Genomic DNA, 25354 nt, shown 5'->3' with positions numbered 1-25354 from the left:
GAGGGGTAAAAGAAGATGGAAAAAGGGAGTAGGAAAAAAAAAGTACATACAAATTAAGTCAAAATGAGCACAAATGCATTAAGTTGCACCTGTATGAAAAAAAAAAAAAAAAACTATCTCCTTTTCATGGATAAATGACTCAGAACTGATTGAGAAATTCTAATGATAAATTCAGACACTTTGGTACATTTGGATATAGAATTATCTTCTCTGTCATCAGGATTGATCAAAAGGCTTTTAACGTGAAGGTAGGTACTGCATTTGATTTAGGATGTATTCTAGAGGCTTTTAATGAGAGGATTTGTAAAAACCCTTTTTTTTTTGTCCCTAGGAATAATTCGGGCTTCACCCCAGCAGATACTGTGGCCATCATTTTCTGTTCTACACACAAATCCCTCACTTTGGGTAAGTGATTCAGAGTCAAAGCCCAATTGAGTGTCACTCCCAGCTAGTTACCTCTCACTACTTTGAAACTCGAGTCACTCTTCAAATGAAAAGGAACTGGGTATTGTCCACTCCGTTAAATAAAGGACAGGGCAAAGGGAGGAGGCTTTGAAATGCCATTGTTCGGTTGAACTAATTGTTGAGGCCCTAAATGTGACGGCCTACGATTTCATTTCATCTATGATGGTCCTACAGTTTCTTCTGAAAACATGTCTGTGCAGGATGTTAGCATTTGGGGTCAAAAGGAGGCAGGGAGGAGGAGTGGGGTCAGTGTGGGGACTGCTCTGAAGGAGGAATCAGCAGCCACTAGGCTTTGGAAGACTGGAGGTGCCCCTGGAATTGCTGCCCAGGCTCAGGGGTCCCTCGAGCCCGCCTCCTGGGAGCCCAGGCGGAGCTGCGCAGTGCTCACGGCAGCCTTTGCGCAGCGGGTTTCCGGGGCGCGGGCCACCCAGGGGTGCTGTCGTCGGGAAAGCAAAGTGGGCGTTTTGGTTTCTCCATGCCATGCTGGCCTGGCACGCGCTCTGCCCGGGACCACACAGGGCAGAGCCACGTTCTCTTCTGTGACAAGGGTACCTGCCGGTAGATCCGTCTTTGTTCTCTTAAAAGTGTGTCCTAAGCCCCAAGCCATATTCTTCTGCTTCTGATGTGTTCTGAATGCTAGTAGTCGTTTTCCTGCAAAGGGCTGGTTGACCTGGATTTTTGTTTGCCTTTGTCGTGTTCTCCCATGAAATAGGGACTTAGATCTACCCAGCGTATGTTATCTAAGTGACCATGGCGCGCGCGTGTCTGCAGTTACTTCCCGGCCCTGATGAACAGGAAACTGTGCCCGCCGCTGCTGATGCGGCTCTCAGAGAGGCGCTTCCACCCTTGACCACACCTGCTACCCAACCCCCACCCCCACCCCGCAGTCTCCTAGGAAGCACTTAGGAAAAACGGGCTCTCTGCTGCCCCTCTTATCCTGGGGAGGGGCCAGGTCGCCCTAGTCCCAGAAGCTCACATATTTCCACAAGCAGCAAGTTCAGCGTCTGATGGGAATGGGCGTGTCGGGCCCTTTAAAGCTCACCATCAGCTTGCCGAAGACCCAGTGCTTGTTTCCATCTTGATGTCTCTGGTATGGGGGTGGGGTGGGGGTGAGCCTTGACCTGATGCTGTCTGCATGGAAATGAAAGAACATCACACTGACAGGAGGATTCGTATTCCGGAGAGCTGGAGGCCATTGTGGATAGCATGCAGTTACAGGCTATCTGCTTTCTCACACAAAGATGAAATATAAAAGCTAATGGTCTCTCTATTTGGCCTTTGAAGAATATATTCATCCCTCTTGCAATCACTGTCATAAATATTTCTTCTAGGAACTTTACACACATACACACACATCTATGACCCTTCAAGTGTAATACATTTAGTGGACCTTATGCTGTACTCTTCACCATTACGTTGAACTTTTGCATTTAAGAATAAATTGTCCCAGGCCAGGTATTACCCAAATAACTAATAACCAGAGAAGAAAACTCTTGCTTGAGAGGTCTTCTAAGTAGTCTCTTATACATACACTTTCAGTTTATTGTATTGTTCTTGTTTTTGCGCTATCTCAGTCTCTTCATGGATTTGTATCTACACATGCTGAATTTGATTCATTGCTTTTATTAGTGCATTTGCCATTGATTGATTAGGTCTTTGTATTAGTACTTTTTCTATTGATTGATTGCAGATGAAGTGACTATTTGACCTTTAATTATGAGGCTTCCTATTGAAAATGACATTGAGCTATGGCTTCACATAATCCATCTGGAAAGCCTGACGTGATACCATTCCCTGGAGTTCGTTCAGAAAGAAAGAGGAGGCCTGAAGGAAGTGCAGGCTATCATGTGCTTCATCTGAAATAATACTGCAGGGCTTGTTTGCCGCTGTCCTAGAGTTTCAGCTCAGGGCGGGAGGTAATTTTACATTTTGTCAAGACAGCATCCCTGGCTGTGGGTTGCCATAAAAGCCATGAACTTTCCCAAATTATTCTCCAGTTCGATGCTGATATTTGTAAAATAATGAGAAGGTGTTTCACAGTGTAGGGCTTGAAGGCAACGTGGACTCTCCATTGCTGGGGCCCAGAGGTCCGGCAACAGAGCTTGTCGCGGACGGCCATCCAAGACCCTTGCAGTTAGCATCCTGCTTTTCTGTTCTTTATCTCTTGCATAGAGAGTTCTACTAGAGGTAGAAAAATTTTCACTGTTCCTGGAAAGCAATGCTTCAGGATGTCTGAGATCCTGGAGTGTATGTTTGTATTCATCTTTACTGTTTTAAAGTAGCAAAGTGAAAGCACATTCTCTCAGAGCACCTCAACAGGCTGCTGGCAGTCAATCATGAGATTCACAGCTGTTTCTTCATTGCAAACCCATTTCTGAGCTGAAAGAACACTGTGTCAAAGTTCAACAGATCGACACTTACTGAACCCCGCTGTGTGTCGTTCCACGTTGCCATCCAGACACTGAAGTGTGATGGCAGGTGAAGGCAGCTCTCCCTACCAGGTCTGCAGTTACACAGCTGAACTCTGGGAAGAAACAGCACTGAGGACATGAGCATGAGCGCTGAGGAAGACCTAGCGCCTAGGAAGAACACATACGTGGACCCAATCTGGCATCAAGCTCCACGCCGCTCATCAGCGCTGGAACAATCTCTTGCTGCTGGTCTGAATTTCCTCAACTGTGAAATGAGAAGACAGATGAGACGGTGCTTGACAGCCCTTTTAGTTTTAATTTTTATGAGTCTGTGTGCACTGTTCTTATAGATAACAAGTTTGCCTGCCATGTGGAAAAGGAAAAGAATTCTTGAAAAGAACGATTATGTCAATAATATTTCAATGCTACAGGAAAAGAAAGATGGTTGTTGCCTCCCCTGAAGAAGGTTAAAAGATCTTCATACTCAAATGTGCAAAATGATGTAAAAATAAACTTTTTAATTAAAAAAAAAAAGATCTTCATACTCTCCAGAGGATTTCATAGGAGAAACAAAATCAGAAAAGGGATCTTCTTTTCAATTTAACTTGGGAGTGTTTCAAGAATGTTGAAAGATCACCTGTAACTTAGGCAAAAAAAGATCATGCAATAACACCTGGGTTGTTTTCTCAAGAGGAAACAATTGAAATACAGAAGTTTATATTTCTGCTTTTCTCTTCCCCTTAAGCTTATCTGTGATTCTATTTGGCACATAAAAAGTATTATCTTAATAAAACTACCCTGCAACGGGGAAGCAATTGGGAATTAAGTGCTTTTTTTTAAACGCACTCAACCCATTAAGTCATATCACCTGAGCAACCTTAAATATTAGCAGGCCAGCAGCTGTTATTCCAGCAGAAAGAAAAGCATAGGGAAAAATTTAAATTATGTCCCAGATCATATCACTGAGATTCAACTCCGGGCCTCCAAACTTCCAGAACTGTGTTAGACAATAGAGCACCTCAAAGGTCCAAAAAGAGCTGTATGTCTGCATTCCAGGTTGTAAATGTGTGATCTCAGTGTGGGCTTGAATAGTTAAAAGGCAGCATCATGTCTGGTTACGCAGCTGGTTCTAAAGCAGTTTAAAATACTTAACATCTAGAACTGTTGCCATCAGTGTTAACTTTTGTGAGCAGGTCTAAGTGGCATACCAGTGTATGTTCTATTTTCTTTATTAATGCTGAGTTGCATTCTAATTGAGTTCTGACGAATCAGCACTTACCTTTTATAAGGCAGCACAGCCTGCGCTCAAGCCAGCTGAGAGCCCCGTCGTTTTGACAGTAAGATACTAAAGCAGAAATGGAAACCCAGTATAGAGAGAAAATAGAAGTTTATTTGGGGAACGTAGCCATAAATGTGTTTCTTTTCTGCACTTTGCACCTTGAGTTCCAATCCTACAAGAAGGAGCGCTTTGCCACCTCCGCCATCTGCCAGGTTTTTGAAGATGCCACTGAAATGATAGTCCCAGGAGATTTTACTGCTATACAGAAGTGGGGACTAGCCCACCATTTGTGCTATTTTCTGATCCGCACTAAAAAAGAAGAGATAAGTTCTCACACAAAGTGATACTCTTAGGTTCTTCAAAAATTGGAGTGCTTGTTTTGCAAGTTTGATTCTGAATCTGTGTCCAAAAATCATCACTACCATCCATCGATGTTGTTATAAAAAGTCAGGAAGTGCCAGGGTCCAGTCAGCAAGTATGAGATTAAAGATAATCAAACCTCTCTTTGGGGATCCACAGCCTGGCCCCCAGGCTGAACAGAAGTTCATCTTAATGATATGCCCAGAGCTATTCACCTGGACCCCGGTACCCTGACACCTTACACTTCCCAAGGACTGGCAAATGCTTTTAAACCACAAACTAAAGTCAGAAACATGTTTACAGTTTGGTCCAGTACACACTTGCAGGTGTGCAAAAGTTTCACAAAACAACAGTGACTCTCACTTTACACAGAACAGTCCATATTCCACCCAAGGTTAGCGAAGGTCCAGGAGGTTGATTTTGCAACTCAGCAGTGGGTCATAATCCAAGGTTTGAAAAACATTACTTCATCCTTTGCTTGGTGAGATTTTATCCCCTTCCTCAAATAGATGCCTTGGCTGCTTTGACAACCACGGTCAAAGCACGTTTTTTTCTATACACTTTTGCTGATTTTATCTTTGACTTCTCCACTCGATATGTTTTCAGTGATAGTAGTAATAATCCTGTTAATAACAACAGCTAACGTTAACTGCTTCTTAGACAAACACTGGGCTAAGTGCCTACTATAGGACTGAACCTACTTGCTGATACTTTGTGCTGACAGAACGGTGTTCTGTGTGTCCTGGGTAGACTTGACTGGCACCAGGGACAGTCAATTGCTGTTGTGAAAAATTCTCCAAGAAAATCAAGCTACTCTTTTATCACACAGGAAATGCTTCTGAGGCAGCGACTGCAAATGCTTCTGTTTCTCCCTCTCTGTCCACCAGAGAGCTTACTAATTTGCATAAGGAATTCAGAAGTAGGTTTTACGAAAGAAATGACTGACTTGTCACTTAGCATGATTAATGTAATAAATGGACTCTCATGGAAATGTAGACTGTCCAGAAACCTTAGGGACACTTCCCTGTTGCTCAGAGAATCTAGTGAAACCCAAAGCCTGAGATGTGACCCTTGGGAGCTGGAGGCACCATTCCTACCGGGTGAGAGCCGCTCCTGTCGGGACAATCTGGGGTGTCCTGCTGCGGATGGGCCGGCTGCTGGCCTGCTGTTCTGGAAAGCGGCTCTGTGTGCGAAGGGTTGCTCCCATGCTTGGGCTGGTGAGCACTCTGGGTCTGGGGGCAGTTGCTACTTTGGTGCTGGCCTGCCACTATATGCTGAGTTGGAAATTCTTGTACGGAGTGAACCTCACCTGCCTTAAACTTCTTTGGCCACCACACTTTCTCTGTTGAGAAGAATCTAGAACTTACGGATAAACAGCCTGGTCACTTCCTTATAGTCTTTGCACACCCGGGCTCACAACACTCCTACAACCACCTAGAAAGGAAAGTGAGATTCTGACGTGATAAACAGCTTACTGCAGCCACATAACACTAGTGGTGGAGTCGGAACTCAAACCATCCTGACTTTCAGCGATGGTGCTGAGCCCTGCAGAAGGCCCTCACAAGACAGCAGGGCTCTGGGGTCAGTCCTGGGGAGAGCTGTGGAAAGTTTTGGCTAGATGCTCTTTTGAGCCTTTCTAACATTTGATCACCCTCCAGTTTTGAAAGATAAATATTTTTTAGCTTTCAAATCTTGAACCCTGGGGCCCTCCCTGGCAGTGTAGTGGGCTAAAGCACAGCACTAAGAAGCTAAAAGCCACTTCTGCATGAGTTCAATTCCTACCCTGAAGGTCACCCACATGGTGCCTCAGACCTCTCCTGACCTGCCCTCAGCATCGTACCTCGTCAGTCAGCCTGCTCTGCTCCCTACTGTGTCTCTGGTGAATCCTCTCACCATCCCTACACCTCTGGCCTGCACCCCAGTTCTGTATACATAAATAAATAAATCTTTAAAAAAAAGAAAAGAATCTTAAACCTTTCAGAGGACATCATAAGATCAGTATTTCTCAAATGGTGGCTTCAAAGTGATGGTAAAAGTAGATTACTGGGCTTTATCTCAAGCCTAATTTTTAAGAGTCTGCTTTTAAAACACTCAAAACAAAACAAGTATTGTTTGAGAGTCCCCTACTAGACTCTTCCAGAATCACCTCTCAGCTCCAGAGATACTACCTCACATACTGAGGTTCTTAGGGATGCTTTTGACCAAGTGGAGAATTCTATCAGGCTTTGAGTATGTGCTTTCTGATAAGAGCGGAAGCCATGTTGAGTTATCGTTCCTTTGTTTAGTGCTGATCCTGGAAGTGGACTTGACCATCTTTAGACCATGTTGTCCTGGGTGAAGCTGAGGGTGAAGCCTAAATACATGCAAAATCACTTCAGAACATCCACGATTTGAAAGTTATCTTCTGTTATACCTTTAGAATAGAAAATACCAATGATTTTTCAAAAAAATATCAGTGTAATTGATACTGTGGGAAGATTTAAGAAAGAAACACAAGATGGAGTCCCGGCTTTCTAGAAGCCAGCATCTAAAAGGGACAGCTGGCCAGAGAGCATCAGATGTGCTGCTGGGTTAACAACACTGTTCTCGTATTAAAGTTGCTCAGAGAGCAGATCTTAAAAGTTCTTTTCACCACAAGTAATGTTAACTGTGTGGCGACTTACTAACTAGACTTACTCCGGCAATCCCTGTGTAGTGTAGGTATATGAAGGGATCATCAGATTGTACACCTGAAACTCACGTTACATGTCGACATAATGTCCTTTAAAAGGAGTAATATGTGCTTATGAAGAACTTAAAATCAAGTGGGGCAGGGGAAGTCGGGTCACCCCAGAGGGGACCTGGAAGCCACTCTCAGCCCTGGCTTCTCAGCCCAGCGAGGCTCCCAACAACAGTGGTGTTGGGAATAGCCCAACACCCATGAACCCCAAATCTCTAAGGGTAGAGCAGGCATCACGTCGTTCACAAATCCCCCAGGTAACTCCAGTGCACAGCCAGGCTTGAGTCACCACCATGGACTCCTCATGTGTTTGCAAGCACTTAGGCACAGTCATGTTCCAAAAAGAATCCAAGATAGGTGGTCTCTACTCATTTATTAATAAAGCTGAACATTTGCTTGAACAAATTTGTGAAAACCACACTTCTGTTCTTTATGCGTGAATGTGTTATGGGCTCAGCAGTTAAAGAAAGCCAAAGGGATTAGCAAAACATCATTATTTCTGAAACTGAATTCCAGGGTTTTCTTAATTTCTTCCTCTCGCTCCTAATCTTCTAAATGAGGCCTTAATTCCCCAATCTTATATCATTGAGAATAAATTTATAGCAGGCATAGGTTCACAGGACTTCATTTAGTCAACTTAAATCATAGAAACCTGAGTCAACCTTAAGAGGTCAATTTAAGGATGAATAACTTTGATTTCTAGTCCCCAAGTGAAAAATCTTCTTTGGTCTTAGAAGATCTCTCCTGAGAAGGTCTCTCCCTAGAACGTCTTCCTGAGGTTGATTTTCACCAAGAAAATTATTGCCAGAAGGTTTGGACAAACAGCCATGTAGCCAAAACAAAAATGTGCACTAAAAGTAAGTGTATTTGGGCTTCAGCTTACACACATTTACCACTTAACTAACATTCAGAAGGTTTCTCGAACTTTCCACTGTGGAGAGATTATGGATGCAAACTGCAGGCAGAACTGAGTCTGGCAGGATGAGTGAAAGTACTTGCCCCACCCATCAGCTTCCTTCTGCTGGGACTTCAAGGATTCCCTCATTCACGTGAAAACTACATCTAAAAAATGCTAGAAACTTGGACAAGGCTTTCCAGTGTCAGATGGACCCAGAACTGTGTTGTGACCGGGTTAAAGATATTCTGAGAACCCTGTATATATTGTCATACGAAACGCTTGTTCTATTTTTGATGTTTCCACATCCCGTGGGTGTAAATATTAGTCAGAGTTCCTCATTAGAAGATGAACGACTCTTCACTTACCGTCTAGACTAGGAAAATAGTAATCTCATCCTATCCCCCCGCCCAGCTGGCCTCCATAAATAAGGTGACCCCTCCCAGAAGACACAGCTATCACTAGAATGAAGGCTCGTGGCTCAGCTCTTTCGTTCATTCTCAATTCCCTCCCTGCTAATTACTCCTGCAGCACTGCCAGGCAGGGGAGGCTGTGCCTGATATTCTGAGGCAGAAACCTTCAATTGGAAGAGTTAAATGTTTCTCTGTCAGCATCTGGTGAACGCTCAGGCCATTCATTAAACATCCTTTCCAATCACAAGGTACCTGTCTCAAAACAGAAAAACACCAGCTGCTCATTTGGGTTTTTTCTTGCATCTTTATTTACATAAAACTTTCAGCAAAGTGTTCGGGTTACAGCCCAAGTGGCTGAGGGTTCAAGGACTGTCCTTTATTCTCCTCATGAAAATAGTCATCCGCCGACTTGTATTCTGGGCGAGCAGAAGGCCCGACACAGAGCTCGACTGCTGAAATCACCTCTGTTCCCTTCAGACCATTCTTGTGCGAATATTGCTTTCCTTAGGCTTTCACCCTCTACTATGCAATGTCAGCATTATCAAGCAGCTCATTTCTCTGGGGTGCCTAAGTCCCCCATAAATTACCCTTTCAGGCACTGAGCATGGAGCCAGCCTGTCTGTATTTGAATCCAAGTTACATCCAGTCACTTGCTGTGTGTGGCCTTAGGGGCATTTTTATTCATTCACCCACTGCCTTAGTTTGCTGATCTGGAAAATGGAGATGTTAATGGTAGCTTGACTGGCTGAAGTTGTGAGGAGTGAAGGGCTGGAATCTGCAGGCTGTCAGAGTCGTGACTGAGGCAGCCCTCCTAATGATCTCCACTCCGGAGTCTGCCTTGCAGACACACAAAAAAAGATGCAGAATGTCCGTGAGTGCAAGAAGTGGCTTCTGATGTCCTGGATGAGGAGGGGTTGCCGAAAGGCCGAAACGTGAATACTGCTGCCTTTTTTCCAGAAACTCTTGAGTCTGAAAAGATTGTTCCTTTCTTTATACATCTAGTGTATCGTTGGCTCACTTTCTTGCCCTTCCAGGCTTACTTGTCCCATTTAGATAAAGGAAAAAGTTTGAATGCTGTTTTAAATGAGGAGGAGGAAGGAGAAATCTCGTAGGAAAGTCAGCACAGCTTGATAACCCCTGACCATGGCAGGAAGGAAATCACAGCCTTACCACCTTCTAACTGTGGGGGCCCGTCGGGGAGAGCAGTTCAGCCGAGCCAGTGTCTGAGTCTTTCGCGAAGCGCCTGGCATCTCCTCCAGTGTGGATGTCAGCGCCCCACCCCCACAGAGAGAGCCCTGTGCTATTTTTCAGGCTTCAGTAGCTGGAAATTAAAATTCCATTTGTACATATCTGTTAAACTGATGTTAGGTTATTGACTTTTTCTGCCAGAGGTCTAAAGGAGGCTTGCCAGAGGGGCCAGGTCTTTCTGCCGCGGTAAATGCTCCCATCCTTGCGGGTCCAGGAAGCAGCAGGCGCTTGAGCAAGGGACAGGCGAGCTCTCACTGGCCGTTGTCATGTAGCTGTGCCTTCCTTTCGGTGGATGCTCTGTATTAATAAGACAGAGATGTCTCCTTTCTTTGTCTGGTAAAGCAACAATAGAGGTTCTGTTGCTGCAAGGGCGGACAGTGGAATCCTTTTAAAGAAAATACAGCAGGATTTTGCAGTAAAAGTGGTGACCAGGAAGAGCACAAGGAAGCCAGCAAGTGAGATGTAAATTGTGCGCCAGGCGAAGGCGGCCCACCTGCCGATTAACACCCCCTGGAGGATGTGGGTGAAAGGAAGACTGGTGGCTAGGTGGGCTGAACGGGAGCAACTGTCCTGAGCCCTGACTTTCTGGCCCCTTCCTCAGCAAGGCTGCGTAAAGGGAAGTTCCCAGAGGGCTGGGCCGGAAGTCCTGCACTGGCAGGATTCCAGCCAGAATGGAATTCTGGGCTCTGTGCAGATGAACCAGGGCCCACTGCAGAGGCCACAAGGTCAGGCTGCCCCTGACCCACCTCACAGCCCTGATGAACAGCATGCCAGGCGTGCATCCCCTGGGAGCAGGGGGCCTTTCTTTTCACCTCCTCTAGAAGAACAAATCTGAACAACCCGAGTGTGCACTGACTCCATTTTCCTAACACTAGCAGAGCAAGCTGTCTCCCTGCCCTGGGCCGGGATTTAGTCCCTGGTGGAAGCTGCTCTTTGCCTGGCACTGGCCTGGCCCTAACGTCCCTCCCTATGAAGTGAGGGAAAGCATCAGTTCCAGGAAGGCATCTGCTCTGCCGTTTCTTCACTTGCACCAGAAGGGTGACCGGCTATGGTGCAGACCTACCTACCACACGTTGTGTGTGATTTTGTTCACTATTTTTTTAAAAAACCTATAAAGTAGGTACATTTTAAAAATAAGGAAACTGAGGTTAAATAATTCATCCCAGAAGGTGACACAGTTGGTAAGTGGTCCTCATGGCCAGCTGCCACATGGCTGGACACCATCAGTTCAAAATGACCTCTGTGAAGTGACTGCAACGACAACTGAAAATTAGCTTGCTCTCGGATAACCCTCCCCCTAAAGACTGTTCTGAGAAAATCCCAAAACTATTGTTGCACCTCGTCATGGTGTCATTTAATGCTCTGGAAATGGCATGTAACTGCCTCTTTGGTTAGCGGCTGAGAGAAATCAGTGTGTGATTTCTGTGTTTGTCTCTGAAGAAAGATTCTTTGTGTGTGTGTGTGAGAAAGAGAGAGAGAGAAAGGGAGAGAGAGAGAGAGAAAGTGAGTGAGAAGGAAGAGAGAGAGAGAGAGAAGGAAGGGGGGCACAGAGATTGGCATTTAGTGATGCTGGAACAGCTACATTTGATTGGGGAAAAGTGGGCTTTTCTGAGAGACTTGCTAAAGAGGAAGAGTTAGAACCCACTAACAATGTGCAGGACATTTGGACAGTAGACTTATGGATGTTTCTCACTAAGAACAAACCAAACAAAAGTAGAAAATCACCATGGCAACTGGAGATACAACTGGACTCCCATCTTTGCCAGCGGCTCTCTCCAGAGCTCAGTGAAATGTCTGAGAAAGCGTTTCAACGGAAAACAAATCATGTGAATTCAGGCGAAAGAAGCTCCGAAGGACAGGAGTGACCCAGGTGCTGGGAGCGTCCTGTCTCTTGGCTCATGGGGAGGTAAGGGCCGTGTTAGACTGCCGAAGACTGCAAGGGTGTTTTGTAATATATCCCCTTCCTGCTCCTCACTTGAATACTCATTTCAAATGTTGTGTCCGCAGTTGGTCCAATTTCTTTCATTTCAGCCATATCAAGTATGTTTTCGCCTTGTCCCAGAAGGTGGGCAGAAGGATTTCTGTATAGTCAAGTGAAACACTAGTGTGTGTTCTGTAGCCTGTCTCTTTCTGTAGGAAACATGACTTTGGCGCCAATTCCCAAGTAATCATTGATGTGTTGGGTGTGACTCCCATGCTTAGAACTAGGGGACATCAAAAGCAACACAGTCGGATGCTAAGTTACCAAGGAAGGGTGCTAGGAAGGCCGCACGGTGGAGGGATGGGGAAGCAGAGACCTAGATGCCGTAGGGTTTGGGCCCCTAGAGCGGAAAGACAGGGTTAGCTTTTACATCTGCAAAATATCAGAGGCCTGAGCTAGTTCAGCAGTTGGCAACTGCAGGTTGGACTCAGTGGAGATAACAGAATTTAGTAAGAGTAAGGAGGTGGGGGTCCCCCGCTATCTGCACCAGCCAGATGTGTGCTGTCAGCCAGATGTGTGCTCAGCCAAAGCACCCAACTGCTTTAGAGCTCAGTCTTCTCATCTTTAAGTGGGAAAATCATCACCTACTTGCCGAGACTGTTGCCGAAAGGCCCGCACGAAGGTGTCTTGGGCGTTCTTCCGCTCTGAGGTTGAGTAGGTGGTAGACTGGGCATGATGGATGGCGCTGGAAACCACTGTCATTCTTGAGCAGGGCACTGGCTTTAATTAATGTGGGTCTTAGGAAGATTAATCTCTGACCGTGGTTTGTAGGATTGATGAAGGGCAGAGTCTGAAGATGGGATTACAGCAGGAAGCTGCAAGAAATTGCGGCTCAGGGTTCTGAGGTATGCAGTTACCAACGTAACAAGGTGGCCATGAAAGCGGAGGAGATGGAGAGTGGCCGAATCCACAGGAGTTGGTAACTTGATGCAGAGGTAGAAATGGGCTTAGTCATTGATGATTCCCCCAACTTTGAGTTGTAGAAACTGGGTAGCCAGGAACAGAGGGATTATGCACTCACCTCCAGAGAGAAGACAAGATGACGTGGTCAGGGCAAGCGTTCGGCAGTGGATCCCCCGAGGCCGGGATGTTCTCCATTATTCTCTTATATTCCCCAGTACACAAGTAGTTAGCTCACATGTGGCAAAGTTCCAAAAAGTATTTTTTAGATGGGTGGAGGATGGATAGGTGGATAGACAAACAGAAAAATAGACAGACGGACAGGTAGAGATTTAAGAAAAATATATAATGGTGACAGCATTGTGCCCTGAAAAGTAATCAGCTCTGAACAGTATGTAAAGTTGTGTTTAGATTTTGTATAACAAATCAGACTGCAGTGAGGATTAAATAAAAATCCATATTTAATCACAGAAGAAAAATGCCTGTTTCTCAAGATAAGGGGAAAAACTGTTCATCCAGTAGAAAGTAGTGACTGTTGAAACTTGAACACGGATACAAAGGGAATTTTCTAATCGCGTGAACATAAAATAAACATATTGAAAACAGAACCCTAAAAAACATGTTCTTGTATGTATCGTTTTATCTTCTCCATTCTGGGCAAAAGATAAAAGAAACTCCTTTCTTGCAGTTAGAAGAAGAAAGCTCTTACTTGATGTTTCTACTTGGCATATGTCAGTTGAAAGTGGTGCTTATGGAATCTGCCGAGTGTCAAACCCTGTTGGATAATTTTCGACGATGTGTCATGGGTGTCATGGAAATAGGGCGTTCTGTGCAGTGGTGATTTCCCAGGTGTTTGGGTCAGGTAGTAATGTGCTGAGGAAGGGCCTTCATCTAGCCACACAGTGCACTTGTCAAGCAGTAGGGAAACGCTTTTGCTGGAAATTACTTTCGTCAGAAAAAGAATCCATTTACAATCTGCACCTTCGAACGTCGTTCAGACGATGCATTGTATTAAAGAGGCATTTTTTTTTGATTAATGTTTTATAAACATTTTTCAGCATGACAGCTGAAAGTCCCTGTAAAGCTGTAAATGTGTGCGCGGTGTTCACTTCCATAAGGTCAGACGCTGTCTCGTAGAGTCTGCTTGCTTCCTGTCAACCAGGGTGACACAGAAGCCACACCTGGGATTATTAAAATTAATTTGCTTCATTTACAGGATGGCAGTGATAGCTAGGCAAAAGGAATCTTGTATTTGACTTTTCCTTTAAAAAGAAAGTTGTTTCTAGCGAGTTTGCTCGTTTGTATTTTAATGCTTGCTTTTATTCCTCCCCTCCTTACAATGGTGAAAATGAAGAGGACTGTTCAGTAGCTTGAAGAGGGGTCAGAACAAACGCAGACCCCTTCGAGCTCAGAGATGAAGACCCCCTGGGGTCTTGGACTGGGTCTTAGAAGAGCCAGAGAAGTTTCTGCAGAGCTCAACCAGGGTGACACCCAGGAAGCCAGTGGGATGCAGCAAGGTGGGGCTGGAGCACGGGCTTAGCTGGCTTGGCGTGGTCAGAAAGCAAGAGGCGTTGGGGTGCTGGGACCCCGAAGATGGCCTTCCGGGGGCCACTTCTGAGTGGAATGAGGGCACCCACGTGGCTACTTCACCGCTCGCTCCACTTCTCCCAGCTTCTCTGACTTTCAAGAAAATAAAAGTGTGTTGCATGGAGAAGGGGGGAAGAGGCTGAAGGAGAGGAGAAAAGGCCGATAAATGCATTAGGGGCGACACTGGTAATTGAAAAGGAAAGTAGCTAACGGAATGGTTGAGAAGTAAAGCAGGATTTACTACTGAGGGAAAACAAAGGTTCTGGAAACAAATATCACGTAACGGAGAGACTGTGCTGCCTGACGGTGAGTCGTCGCCTGGGAGGGCACAAGGACACGGGGAGGGACAGGCCCGTCTCTGCGTGCTCAGTGTTTTTCTCTGAGGTGTGACTGTCAGTCATATTTTTAGCATTAGGTGCTCCGGGGGGGGGGGGGGGGACGGTGATGGGGAATTTAGTTCCGGATTAACAGGAGGGGATTGCACATGGCGTGGTGAGATGTCCCTGTTCAAAGGGACAAGTATCCACAGAGGCCTGCGCGCCCTGGATCTCTTCTCTCTCTCAGGTCGGCTGAAGGCCTGTAACTCTGGAGACTAAAGCGTGTTAGGGAACTGAAGCGGGGAAGGTGGAGGCCAACGAGAGTGCGCACCACAGGAAGTAGGCAGAAGTAGCCACAGTTGGGAGAACAAAGAGAGGAAGTTGGTCGTGGGGCCTCAGCCCATTAACAACAGGCTGGAGCCACGTCTGCACCCCTGCGTGAACCCCAGGCTCCTCTCCCTGTCCAGCCTTCCTTTAGTGACCCCCGACCCCACATCAGCCCAGCTGCCCGGGAGCCTGCGGCAAGGACAGGTGATGTTTGCAAGGCCCCAACCCCATCTTGAAACAGAATACAGAGGCTGTGTGTGAAGACGTGTACCGTGAGGCCTGTTTTTCCAGAATCCATGTTAAAAGATCTGGGCTCTTCCTCCGTGGCTTCCACTGTGGGGGTAGCAGGTGGGCAGCTGTGGCCATTCACACGGACAGGTCCTTGGCCAAGCCGTGTTTGTAAATCGGGCAGTGCTGGCACTGTGTTTCTTTATCCTCTGATGCAATAGAACACGCACACACGGTTCATCTGGAAAGTTAGTCTTTCAGTCTCCAGCCCAGAATGACGCAGGAAGCGCCGTGTGGAGCAGTGATAATGAAAGAGTAGGAAAACAAGACAAATGAACAGGATGTGGTGTCAGTGCCAAGCGCCAGCCTGGGGCCGGAAGAGGCCTTCCAGCGTGCTGCTAGCAGGGCGCAAAGAAGGTCGCTCCCTGGGGGTGAAGACACGCTGGCTCTCCGTCTGGGGTGCTCCTGGTAGCTGCTTAGCCCCTCACAGGGGCGTCCTGATGTGGACAACGGGGTTGAGAAATCTGCTGCCCCTGGAGGTGCTTCTGGGAGAGGTCCGCGTCTGCTGACCAGAGCCCCTTCTACTTCACGCTGTCCCGTGGTTCCCGGAGCCAAAGGCTCTGTGTCCGGCCCCCTGACACAGGCCCGGAAACCAAGTTACCGGTCTCCGTCAGACTCCGCCACCGGGACAAGTTTCCTTATGTCGAGCAGTTTTCATCTCCTCATCAGTGCAGTGTGGATGGGGTGACCAGCCACCCCAGGTTACTGTGAGGTGCAGTCGCACTCCTGCGGGTCCCCCTAGACACCGCAGCCCCGGGAATCACCTGCAGCCGCGTCGCCATTGCTCTCCGGCTTGCCGAGCTCCTCAGCTTCCACTGACTTTCTGCTGTTTGCATGAAGCCGCCTTACATATATTGCCATGGAATATTTCTACTGTGAGTAGAAACAGCCCCTTGGCGCTCTGTGGCTCCCCGCAGAGAACCGCCAGTTTGTGAAGACCCGCAGCACCATGGCCTGGACTGGAGAAGCCCAGGGCTTCAGCCCAGCACCACGGGCCTTGATTTGTGGTCTGAAACCCTCTCCCTGCTCATTACTGAGGGCTGAACATCTGCATACTTTGTGCTTGCTCCCTTCAGCCTCTGCTCCCATTCCTCTCACCCCTATCGCTTCAAGCTTCTGTGGGCCAAGCGGTCTCCTAGACACAGGAGGGCCAGTCTGGGCCTTCTTATTCTCTCACGGTCACAGATTCCCAGGACTAAATACCAGATGTCGCTTCTCAGTGCTAAATGGATTAAGCGTAGTATTTTTTTTTTTTTTTTTAAAGCAAGCACTTTTGTTTCTTGTATTAGTGAGAAGGTGGCAATGGCCAGGGTCTATGAGTGTAGTGTTGAAGTGCTCAGGGAAGCATCGGATGGGAGGAGTCAAATGTTTTCAGGTCGCGGCCATACTCTGTGAGACTGCAATGAAGAATGCAGGCAGGAAATACATTTTCACATCAAGGTTTGGGGGAAAAACCACGAAGCCTAGCTTTCCGTACTGGATTATCATCGCAAGTTATTACGCACATCATTATGCATGTTTAGGAGACCGTTCTGGGTCAGAGGCTGTTCTCAAAGAAACAAGAAAGCAAAGCTATCCAAGAGATTCTGCTGAAAAAGCTGATAACTGGGCCGTATTAACACAACTGGTCATACTCATCCAACGTCCTGTGTGTCTTCTGTTACCGAGGCTAACAGATACCTGCTGTAGACAGCCACCATGCAGCGTGTGTATTTTGCACTTCCGGTAACACAATAGTGGGTATTATTCAGTGTTCATTTACCTGAGTTCCTTTAAGACTTTCACTCTCGGGTTCAAATATTCAGCGCTGATCGTAGAATATACCTGTCATACCCAATACTGGTATGAGACTCTGAGCCAAAAGAGAACATGCAAAGCCTTCACCAGAGCTCCTGTAGCTAAAGTACGTAGAACAGGATATGCTCCTCATCATCTCACCAGATCTTTTCAACTCTCAAAAGTGAACTTTGGGACTTTGAAGTAGGCCTCCCTTCGACCAACAGACGGCTTTACCACTGAGCAAGAAAGGATCCCTGTCTAATCTCTGCCTGGCTTGTCTTTTCCTCATTCTTCAAGCAGCTGCGTCCACACAATCTTCTCTCCTCTCCCTGTTAGAGGGACTGGTGCTATGCAGGGGGTAGCAGTTTCTGCACTTCACCCACCTCCTTTTCAGCGTTGACCTGTCCTCCACAGCATTTAGAGCTTCGGGCAATGAAGGACAGAGGGAAGATTTGGTGACTCCTGCGAGGTCCTCCCCTTTCGCTGTGAACACACACAGTGCCCACGGGTAGGCCTCTAATTTGATAGCAGGCTGGGAGCACCTGTGAGCGCTCTGTCTTCTTGTTCCTCAGGAATCCCAATGCTGAAGATCGTGTTTGCAGGCCACGAGCACCTCTCGCTGATCTCTGTGCCCCTGCTCATCTACCACCCGGTCCAGATCCTGCTGGGCAGCGTGCTGGTGCCCACCATCAAGTCCTGGATGGTTTCAAGGCAGAAGGTGAGAGTCGCTTGGCTCAGCTCCCCCATGGAGAGTCAGCAGAGGAGCGTTTCACTTCCTTTCTCTTACCCCCACTGTCCACCTTACATGGTCGTGCATTGTAGACTAGAATTTACACATCTAAGTTATGACCAAGAAGGAAGACAAGGATTTGAAAATCCTACTTCTCTGTCAATAGTATATACAGTCATGAACCAGCATCAGAGTAAATTTTCCTGTAAATGTTTAGACATGCTAAGATTTATTCTACACACTAGCAGAAGCATTTCCAAAAGGGAAACTCCACAACGCTGTTCATCTCCCCTTTATACAGAAACCAGGGGGGGCACTGGCTAATTGAGAACAACTCAGAAGGCTTTGAGGTATTTATCCATCTTGTTTGACCCCCAAAATAAATACCGAGCCCCAGTGCCAAGTATACCCATGACTCCTCTGCTCTGCAGACATCCCCTGCCTCATAAGGGGGACTGGCTCCGTCTCTAGACCCCCTGGCCATTTGGCCACAGCCTGGGGGACTCCCTCCTCCTGGCTGCGCCCATGATCTAGTTTCATGGAGCGGTCACTTGCTCCTGGATATTTCCCAGCTCTGAAAAGCATCTTTTCCTTTCTCACAGGGAGTTAAGATGACGCGGCCGACGGTGTGAGGAAGGAGGCGGCCTCACGCCAGATGTACATACGTACAGGGCTGTACAGACACACACTCTGAAGACTCGTGCTTGTGAATGTCGCTTCGGTGCATATTTTATTTTTTTACACGAAAATAAGATATAACTGTTTAAGTGCCTTAAAATGTATTTGACAAGAGCATTATTTCCAGAACCTACTTTGTTGCTTACTGTACTGCCAGGGGTGGTACAAGGAGCTGTGTCATTTTCTTTGTCCTCCTCCTCCTCCTCTTCTTTTTTTTTTTCTCTAAAACAGTCATCCCAAGCAACAAAAAGCAGGCACGCTTTCCCTCCCCTCTTCTAAGCAACTCGACAGTAGTTACTGTACCTGGAAAGGCAGTCACAGCGCCAGGAAAACGCCCTCCCAGAGACAGTGAAAATTCCCAGTCTCGCTCCCACTTGCTCCATTTACTGGGTGATTCTTTTTATCTATGACTGTGACACACCTCTTCTCCATCAGCGCGGCAGGAGTCACAGTCAGAGATGTTGAAAAGCATAAGTGGTCTGCTTTCTTGACATATTTTTTAGACATTTCTTTCACTAATTCCACACAGAAACGCCACAATCCCATTCTAAAAGATGACGGCCTGAACTTTATTATAAGCTGCTTCAAGGAAGGGCCTGATACTTGAGTTTGGAATAAAGTACGTGAAGTTTGGAGATAGAAACCATAGGGTTGGATTTCTAGGATTTTTAAAATTAAGTGACGGGTTTTTCCTTTTTGCTGTCTTAATTCCCTTCTTACCAGTTTGACCCCTTATAGCCAAACACCTGCTGCAAAAACGTTACAGTCAGCTGAATAGCAACAGCAGCTCCACACGGATTATATTCACATTCCAGGACTGCGGCCCAGTTGGTTTCCTGTGACACAGGTGTGCTGGGCACAGGCTGTTCCCGCTGGCCGGAAGCAGCCCATTCCATCCCAGAAATAGGCAGACTTGACCAATGTTTGTTCTTATGAATAAGTGAGAACAGAAAGGTCATGAACATAAGCAATGTTACCCGGACACCTGGGAGGACAGAAGTGGACACAGAAAATATGAAACTGTTCATTAACCAAACATCAAGTAAAATTATTTCCCCATTTGGCATCAGCTTTCAAAGAGTATACAAAGTTTGCTTCTACTGTGCCTGGACCGGAATTCACTGGACCCAGTAGAGATAAAGCGGTATCTAGACTTAGGGGAACCCTGTTGTGTTTCCTACACACTCTGCAGCGCACCCTCTCTTTCCAGGTCTTAATGAGTGGGGGTTTTGGCACCCTGGGGTCACGCTGAGTCACGCTCAATTCTCAGCAGCTGTTTTGATGTGGTTTTCTCCCCCCACAACAAAAGTCATTCCTTAGAACGGCCCAAGTTGCTCAGCAGATGGATTGTCCTGTTTCTGCTCTCAGCCGCATCATTTCTGATTCATTTCCACGTGACTGACATTCCCACGTTCCGGAAGTTATCCTCAGTGTGGAGGTACAGCGTGTGCCAAACCCTGCAAATTGTTTGCCGAAAACTGCTGTTGTGAAGACATCACTTGTGTCGAAAGCGACAGCATTTCTGCTTGGTACTTTTGAAACTCTCAGATGGAGCCCAAAAGCGTCCATGTCTTGCCCTGCAGCCTTCTTGGAACTTCTTAGTAAATGGAATTGCCTGTCTGAGCTGCCCAAAAACCTTTCTCCCTAGCCTAGCAACTGATTCTTGCTTCCCAACTTATCTACCTCTATTGTCGGACACCTATAGTAGGTGTGATTATGGGATAAAATTCAACAGAAAATGCTATAACGTTTTATCTTTTGCTTAAAAAAAGTGTTTTGTTTTCAAACAGTCTTTGCATAGTGAATTTTGGTGGCTTTAGTGATATGTTTGTGCCTTTTTCTTTTTTACACAAATGCTGTGGCATATTTTTCCATAAAGAAGAAAAAAATAAAATTTATTTTTAATTCATGTTTATTGGGATTTATTCATATCTTAAAATATTTTATTTTTTACAGCATCAAGCTATTTGTTTTATGCATCTGTTTGGTCCAAATGTATTTATGAAAGAAATATGTTCGATTATGTTTACTAGTTTTTCCATCTGGATTTTTTAAAAAACACTTGTCATGAAATTTGATTTTTTAAAATAGGTGACATTGTTGATCTTCTCATCTGTTCTTTTCTAAGTTGTAAGTTTTTTATTTTGAGATATTTTTTAATTCTTCCCTCTTATGTTTAAAACAAATATACTCTGGCTAATGTTCAATGTTTGTTTTTGCTAAATACCAAATTTTTTCAAAAGGATGGATGAAGTAATGAAATGAATTATTTATGATGAATGGAAGATGAAAATAATTCTATGATTAAACAAAGATGTGTCTCAGAAACCACCAGTGCCCCTGTGGCTGATATGTAACCTGATTTCAGCTGATTTCATAATACCTCCCCAGGGGTGTCTCAGCTCACCCCGGTACCCTGCACCATCTGTGAGGTAACAGGTGAGTTCCAGAGTCGCCCAGCTAGCCATCCCCAAACCCCCCACGCATCACATTAAAGTCCAGAGCAGCCCTGGCTCTTTGCCCCAGTGTCAGGGCTGAGGACCAGAGACCGGACAGAAGCGGAAGACTTAAATATCTGGATTTCAGCTGCCCCTGCTCTTCCATGGAGGAGTAGGAAAGGAAGCCCAGCGTGCCTTTTCCAAACCCAGTGTTTCCCTAAGAGCACATCACCTCGTGTTGTGATCCCCACCCTGGTGTTTTCTTGTCCTGCCTTAGAAATCCTTTCGCCCTGAAGGGCTGACTGAAATCAGCCTCCTCAAGGCACCTGCTTCCAACACCCTTCCCAAACACCTCCTCCACCCAACTCACCTCCAGCCCATCCTCTGAAACCTTTCTGTTTCCTTCTTTCTCCTCTGATGTGGGCCACGTTCCTGTTTTTCTCTTTTGCCAACACAGGTTAGTGGCCAGAAGAATCTGTACGGACTTGCCCAATCGTGGTCTTGTTAAGTAGGACATGGAGTATGCAAATTTTTTTTTTTTTCCAAAAAAAATTTTTTTTAAAGATTTATTTGTGCATACAGAACTGGGGTACAGGCCAGAGGCTTAGGGGCAGTGAGAGGTTTCACCAGAGACAGAGTGGGGAACAGAACAGGCAGATCGACGAAGTACACTGCTGAGGGGAGCAGCGGGTGGGTCAGGAGAGGTCTGCCACACCATGTGATCACCTCCGGGGCAGGTGGGAATTGAACTCATGCGGAAGCGGCTTTAGATTCTCAGTGCTGTGCTTTAACCCGCTGCGCCACCAGGGAGGGCCGGAGTATCCAAATTTTGAAAGAACTCTTCTCCTACGTGTATGTTATCCCTTATTTCCCAGGAAGACTATTTTTTTGATGACAGTTCCCATTCTGAGTAAAACCATGAAGCTGCATTGTGGTCCTGAGGAAATGCGTTGCTTCTTGGTTGCGGAAACCACACCTCTCCACAGCAAGGCTGTACAAGGGAGGCCAACAACTTGCTCCTCCACGTTTTCAGCCTTCCACCAACACTCAAGAAGTCGAGCTAAAATATATTGGGTTGATCTGAATGAAAGAAAATTTTATATACACAAAAATACAGGATTTCCCTGACAGGAGTTCTGACAATGTAAAAACTAGATAAAATCTATCATCATGGTCGCCATCATTGGTTTGCATCTAGACCATACACAACCTTCTGAGAGTTTATTCTCTTTAACAACCCACTAATCACACTGCATTATAGGATAGTTTCTCAAATGTGACAAAATGCTAACCTTATTGAGGTTAAGGGGGAATGTGTCTCATTGACCTTGGAGACCTAACTGTGCCCAGGTACAAATGCCCCCTTCCCTGACACCCCTACATGGACAGCTTGTCTCCTTCACTGCTCCCGTTCCCACTCACCCCTTTAATGTTGACCTTTCCAGGATTCCTGCCCCTCTTCTTTCATCCCACCCATCTGCTCCCCTCCTGGAGTCCCCTTTGGGCACTCAGCTTCCACCACCACCTATAAATCAGAAAACCATGGTAGACCTGAGCTCTTGTTTACAATCACTAGGAGCCCCCACCTGGGGTCCTCAAAGTGTCTCTAAGCCACTGCAAGAAGGCAAAGGCAGTTAATCCCTGTTGCCCACAGTGGCACTTCCCAAACCAGCTGCCTGTGTTGCCATAGCAACCAGAAGGCGTCCTCCCCTGCGCCTCACCTGCACATTCATAGCCACCAAATTCTCTTGATTCCAACTATGAAACCTCTCTGTAATCGCTACCTTCTTCATCCCACTGCTTAAATTAAAGATTAAAAGTAATCTTAAGATTTGGTGATGGAAAACCCACGGAGATTGCCACTGAGATGGAAAAATGCACAAAAATATGTAAAAATAAATTAATATAATAAATAAAAAGTTATAAAAAAAAGTAATCTTAAGATTACTTTAGTTCTAGAGTCTTCTGTTCCAGGAATACCTCTCTCTGATCCAGGATGTCGTCTTAGCTGATGTGAAAAGACTCCAGCCCAGAGTGGGTCCTTTGCCCTCTAGGGAAAGAATTCAAAAGAGAACACTAGTTGGCTTTGCCAGGCAAAGCTTTAATCGAGATGCTCACCACGAGGGAGCCAGTTTGGGAAAGGATACTAACTGGGCTCTCCAAAAGAAGTCAGGAGGAGATAAAGGGCGACCCCAGGAGGCCGGGGGGAGCAGCAGAGCATGGGGCATCCAGGTGAGCTCTCCGCCTTTTCCCTCCAGAGGACATGAGCTAATCAGCAGTCAAGATCGGGCGCTTCATCTCACCAAGGGGCCTCCTGGTCAGTGTGGCGGCCCAAGGGCTTGGACGGGTTCGACAGGCCAGGAGGTGGTTCGGACAGCTCACCCTGCCTGCTGGCAATCTCCTTCACCTGGGCTGTCTCGCTGGTCCACGTGCCAGGCTCTGCTCCATGAACACTACACAAGGAGAGCCCCATCTAGCCCCTGTGAGGATTTTTGGCATGGTGTGGTCAGAGTGGGAAGTGGGGCTCCCGGACACTCAGTGCCAGTAGTCAGAGCTTATATGCAGCGAAGTCTGCGTCCTCGCCCAGGCCTGACCCCAGCTCCCACCACAGCTGCAGCCCTTGCTCCCAAGTGATTCGTTGTTCCTCACACACGCGGTCCTTGTTTTCTTTTTTTAAAAAATGTTTGTATTTATGCACACAGAACTGGGGTACAAGCCAGAGGTTCAGGGACAGTGAGAGGATCTACCAGACACAGTGGGGAGCAGAACAGGCAGACTGATGAAGTACACTGCTGAGGGAAGCAGCGGGTGGGTCAGGAGAGGTTCTGCTGTGCTGTGTGGGTCACTCTCGGAGCTGGGAATCGAACTCTCACTGAAGCGACTGTGGCTGGCTTGCAGTGCTGTGTTTTAACCTGTTGCGGCACCAGGGAGGGCCCCATCTTTGTTTTTAATCATTCACTCAAGGTCCAGACTTTGCCAAATGGTCTTGTCCACATGTCACTCCCTCTCCAAATGATTCCTTCTTTCCTGTCTTATCTATGTAGCCCTGGTAACTAGCAGAATACTTGTCAGACAACAGCAACCTCAGTAGATGTTTATTGAATGATAGGCTCACGCTTCAGGCTCTTTGGGTTGCTTTTCTAACCCTGAGGGACAGACATCTTCCAATAATGTTTTTGGAGACAGGCCAGTGACACTTAATTTTCATTGGGAATCATCATCTTCATCAAACTAATAATTGTTTTTCATGAAGACAGTCAGTAAAAACAGTGATGACAATTTCGACCCCAAAATGGGTGAGACTCCGAGCTTCTAGACTGCATACCGCTGCAGACAGTTAACCCTAGCTGCAGGCTTTCCTGTAGAGCCAGCTCTGTGACCTGTGCAAAGGTCCTGAGGCACCCAATTTGGGAGGACCTTGGCTTTGGGCCCCAGGCGAATCAAGCAGGCTCCACCACTGTGCCCTTCAGTGCTCTACCTCCTACACTCCAGAAGGCCCTGACTCCCTCCCCACCTCCCTCTGGGGTATTGACCAGTCAAGCCCACATGCTAAGTTAGGCTGCAATCAAAAGTCAACTAGCCGTGGAGAATGCAAGGGCAGATGCAGGAGAGAGCGCGGGTCAGGTGTCACAGTGCAGGCAGGCCCTTAGCACAGGGGAAGCCTTGATGTAAAGGCCTTTTACCTCTGGGTCACTGGTTCAAATCCAGCCGGGCCCCCACCTGACAGAAAATCATTACGGACTCTGGGTCAGGCGACTTGACAGATGGAAAATGAATTTCTGTCTCTGTCAGCAGACCAGTGTCCACACCACACTTGGCACTGAGCAGCTCCCCGCTGTAGGAGCCAGAGGAGAAGCCGGCCACCCTGGCCAGTCTCAGCAGGCCCCTGAGGTCAGCTGTGTCGGCCTTCTGCTTTCCCTTTCCCTGTCAGGGTGTGACAGCCCCTCCCTCCCTCCTTTCAAAGTGCTTCATTCATCCAGTGGGCTGTGGCGTCTACTCTGAAGGCATTGTTTAACAAGCAGTTGGGAGTGGTGGAAAACTGAGGGAAGCTGTTCTGCCTTATCAGAAGAAGAGCAGAAACCACAACAGAGAAACACAAAAAGAAGGTTTGGATCCTGGCCTGCCGGGCAGGGCAAGGCCCACTCTGAGCGTGCCCTGAGGGGACTGGAGGGTGGGCATGACCCTCTCTGGGGGACCTTCCCTCCGTGCCATTTTATGTCCACATCTCTCCTCCCCTCCCAGAACCATCAAAACCTGCATTTCAAGTTTAGGGAGCTCCTTCTTCGTTTCCTATGCTCAGACGGGCCCTCCCAAGCCCCAGAAGTGTCTACCAAATGCCCCTAGACTGAGCTTTTTTTTAACCACCCCAAGAAGGAGGAAATCATGCTTATGCTGGGTTGTTCTGGAAAATGCAGAGGGCAACAAAATCTGACAGCATTCGCAGCCCCGCCTGGCCACAGGTTCCTCCTACTGGTTGGTAAGAGGGGTCTACAGAGTGTGCCCTCCTGGGTCACCCAAGAGCACTCCAACTCCCAGACT

At 46.8% G+C, this 25354-nt stretch overlaps 1 protein-coding gene across 2 annotated transcripts in view; it reads left to right on the top strand.

The window, feature by feature from the left end:
- The window catches only part of SLC10A7 (solute carrier family 10, member 7), a 169099-nt gene extending 148828 nt beyond the window's left edge, over positions 1 to 20271 (top strand). Inside the window, exons 10-12 of one of the 2 annotated variants that reach the window (XM_004685308.2) lie at positions 332 to 405; positions 17542 to 17687; positions 18302 to 20271. In XM_004685308.2, coding sequence (XP_004685365.1) covers positions 332 to 405; positions 17542 to 17687; positions 18302 to 18331 — 250 coding nt within the window. In that variant the 3' untranslated portion in view covers positions 18332 to 20271. Of the gene's footprint in view, positions 1 to 331; positions 406 to 17541; positions 17688 to 18301 lie in introns of those variants that run through there. The other variant, XM_012726953.1, reaches the window with a different exon arrangement.
- Positions 20272 to 25354: the final 5083 nt, after the last annotated feature.

This window comes from Condylura cristata, unplaced genomic scaffold (genome assembly GCF_000260355.1).
Source record: "Condylura cristata isolate star-nosed mole 26May11 unplaced genomic scaffold, ConCri1.0 scaffold00018, whole genome shotgun sequence".
Lineage (NCBI taxonomy): Eukaryota > Metazoa > Chordata > Mammalia > Eulipotyphla > Talpidae > Condylura > Condylura cristata.
This window is presented reverse-complemented; position numbering and strand designations above follow the sequence as displayed.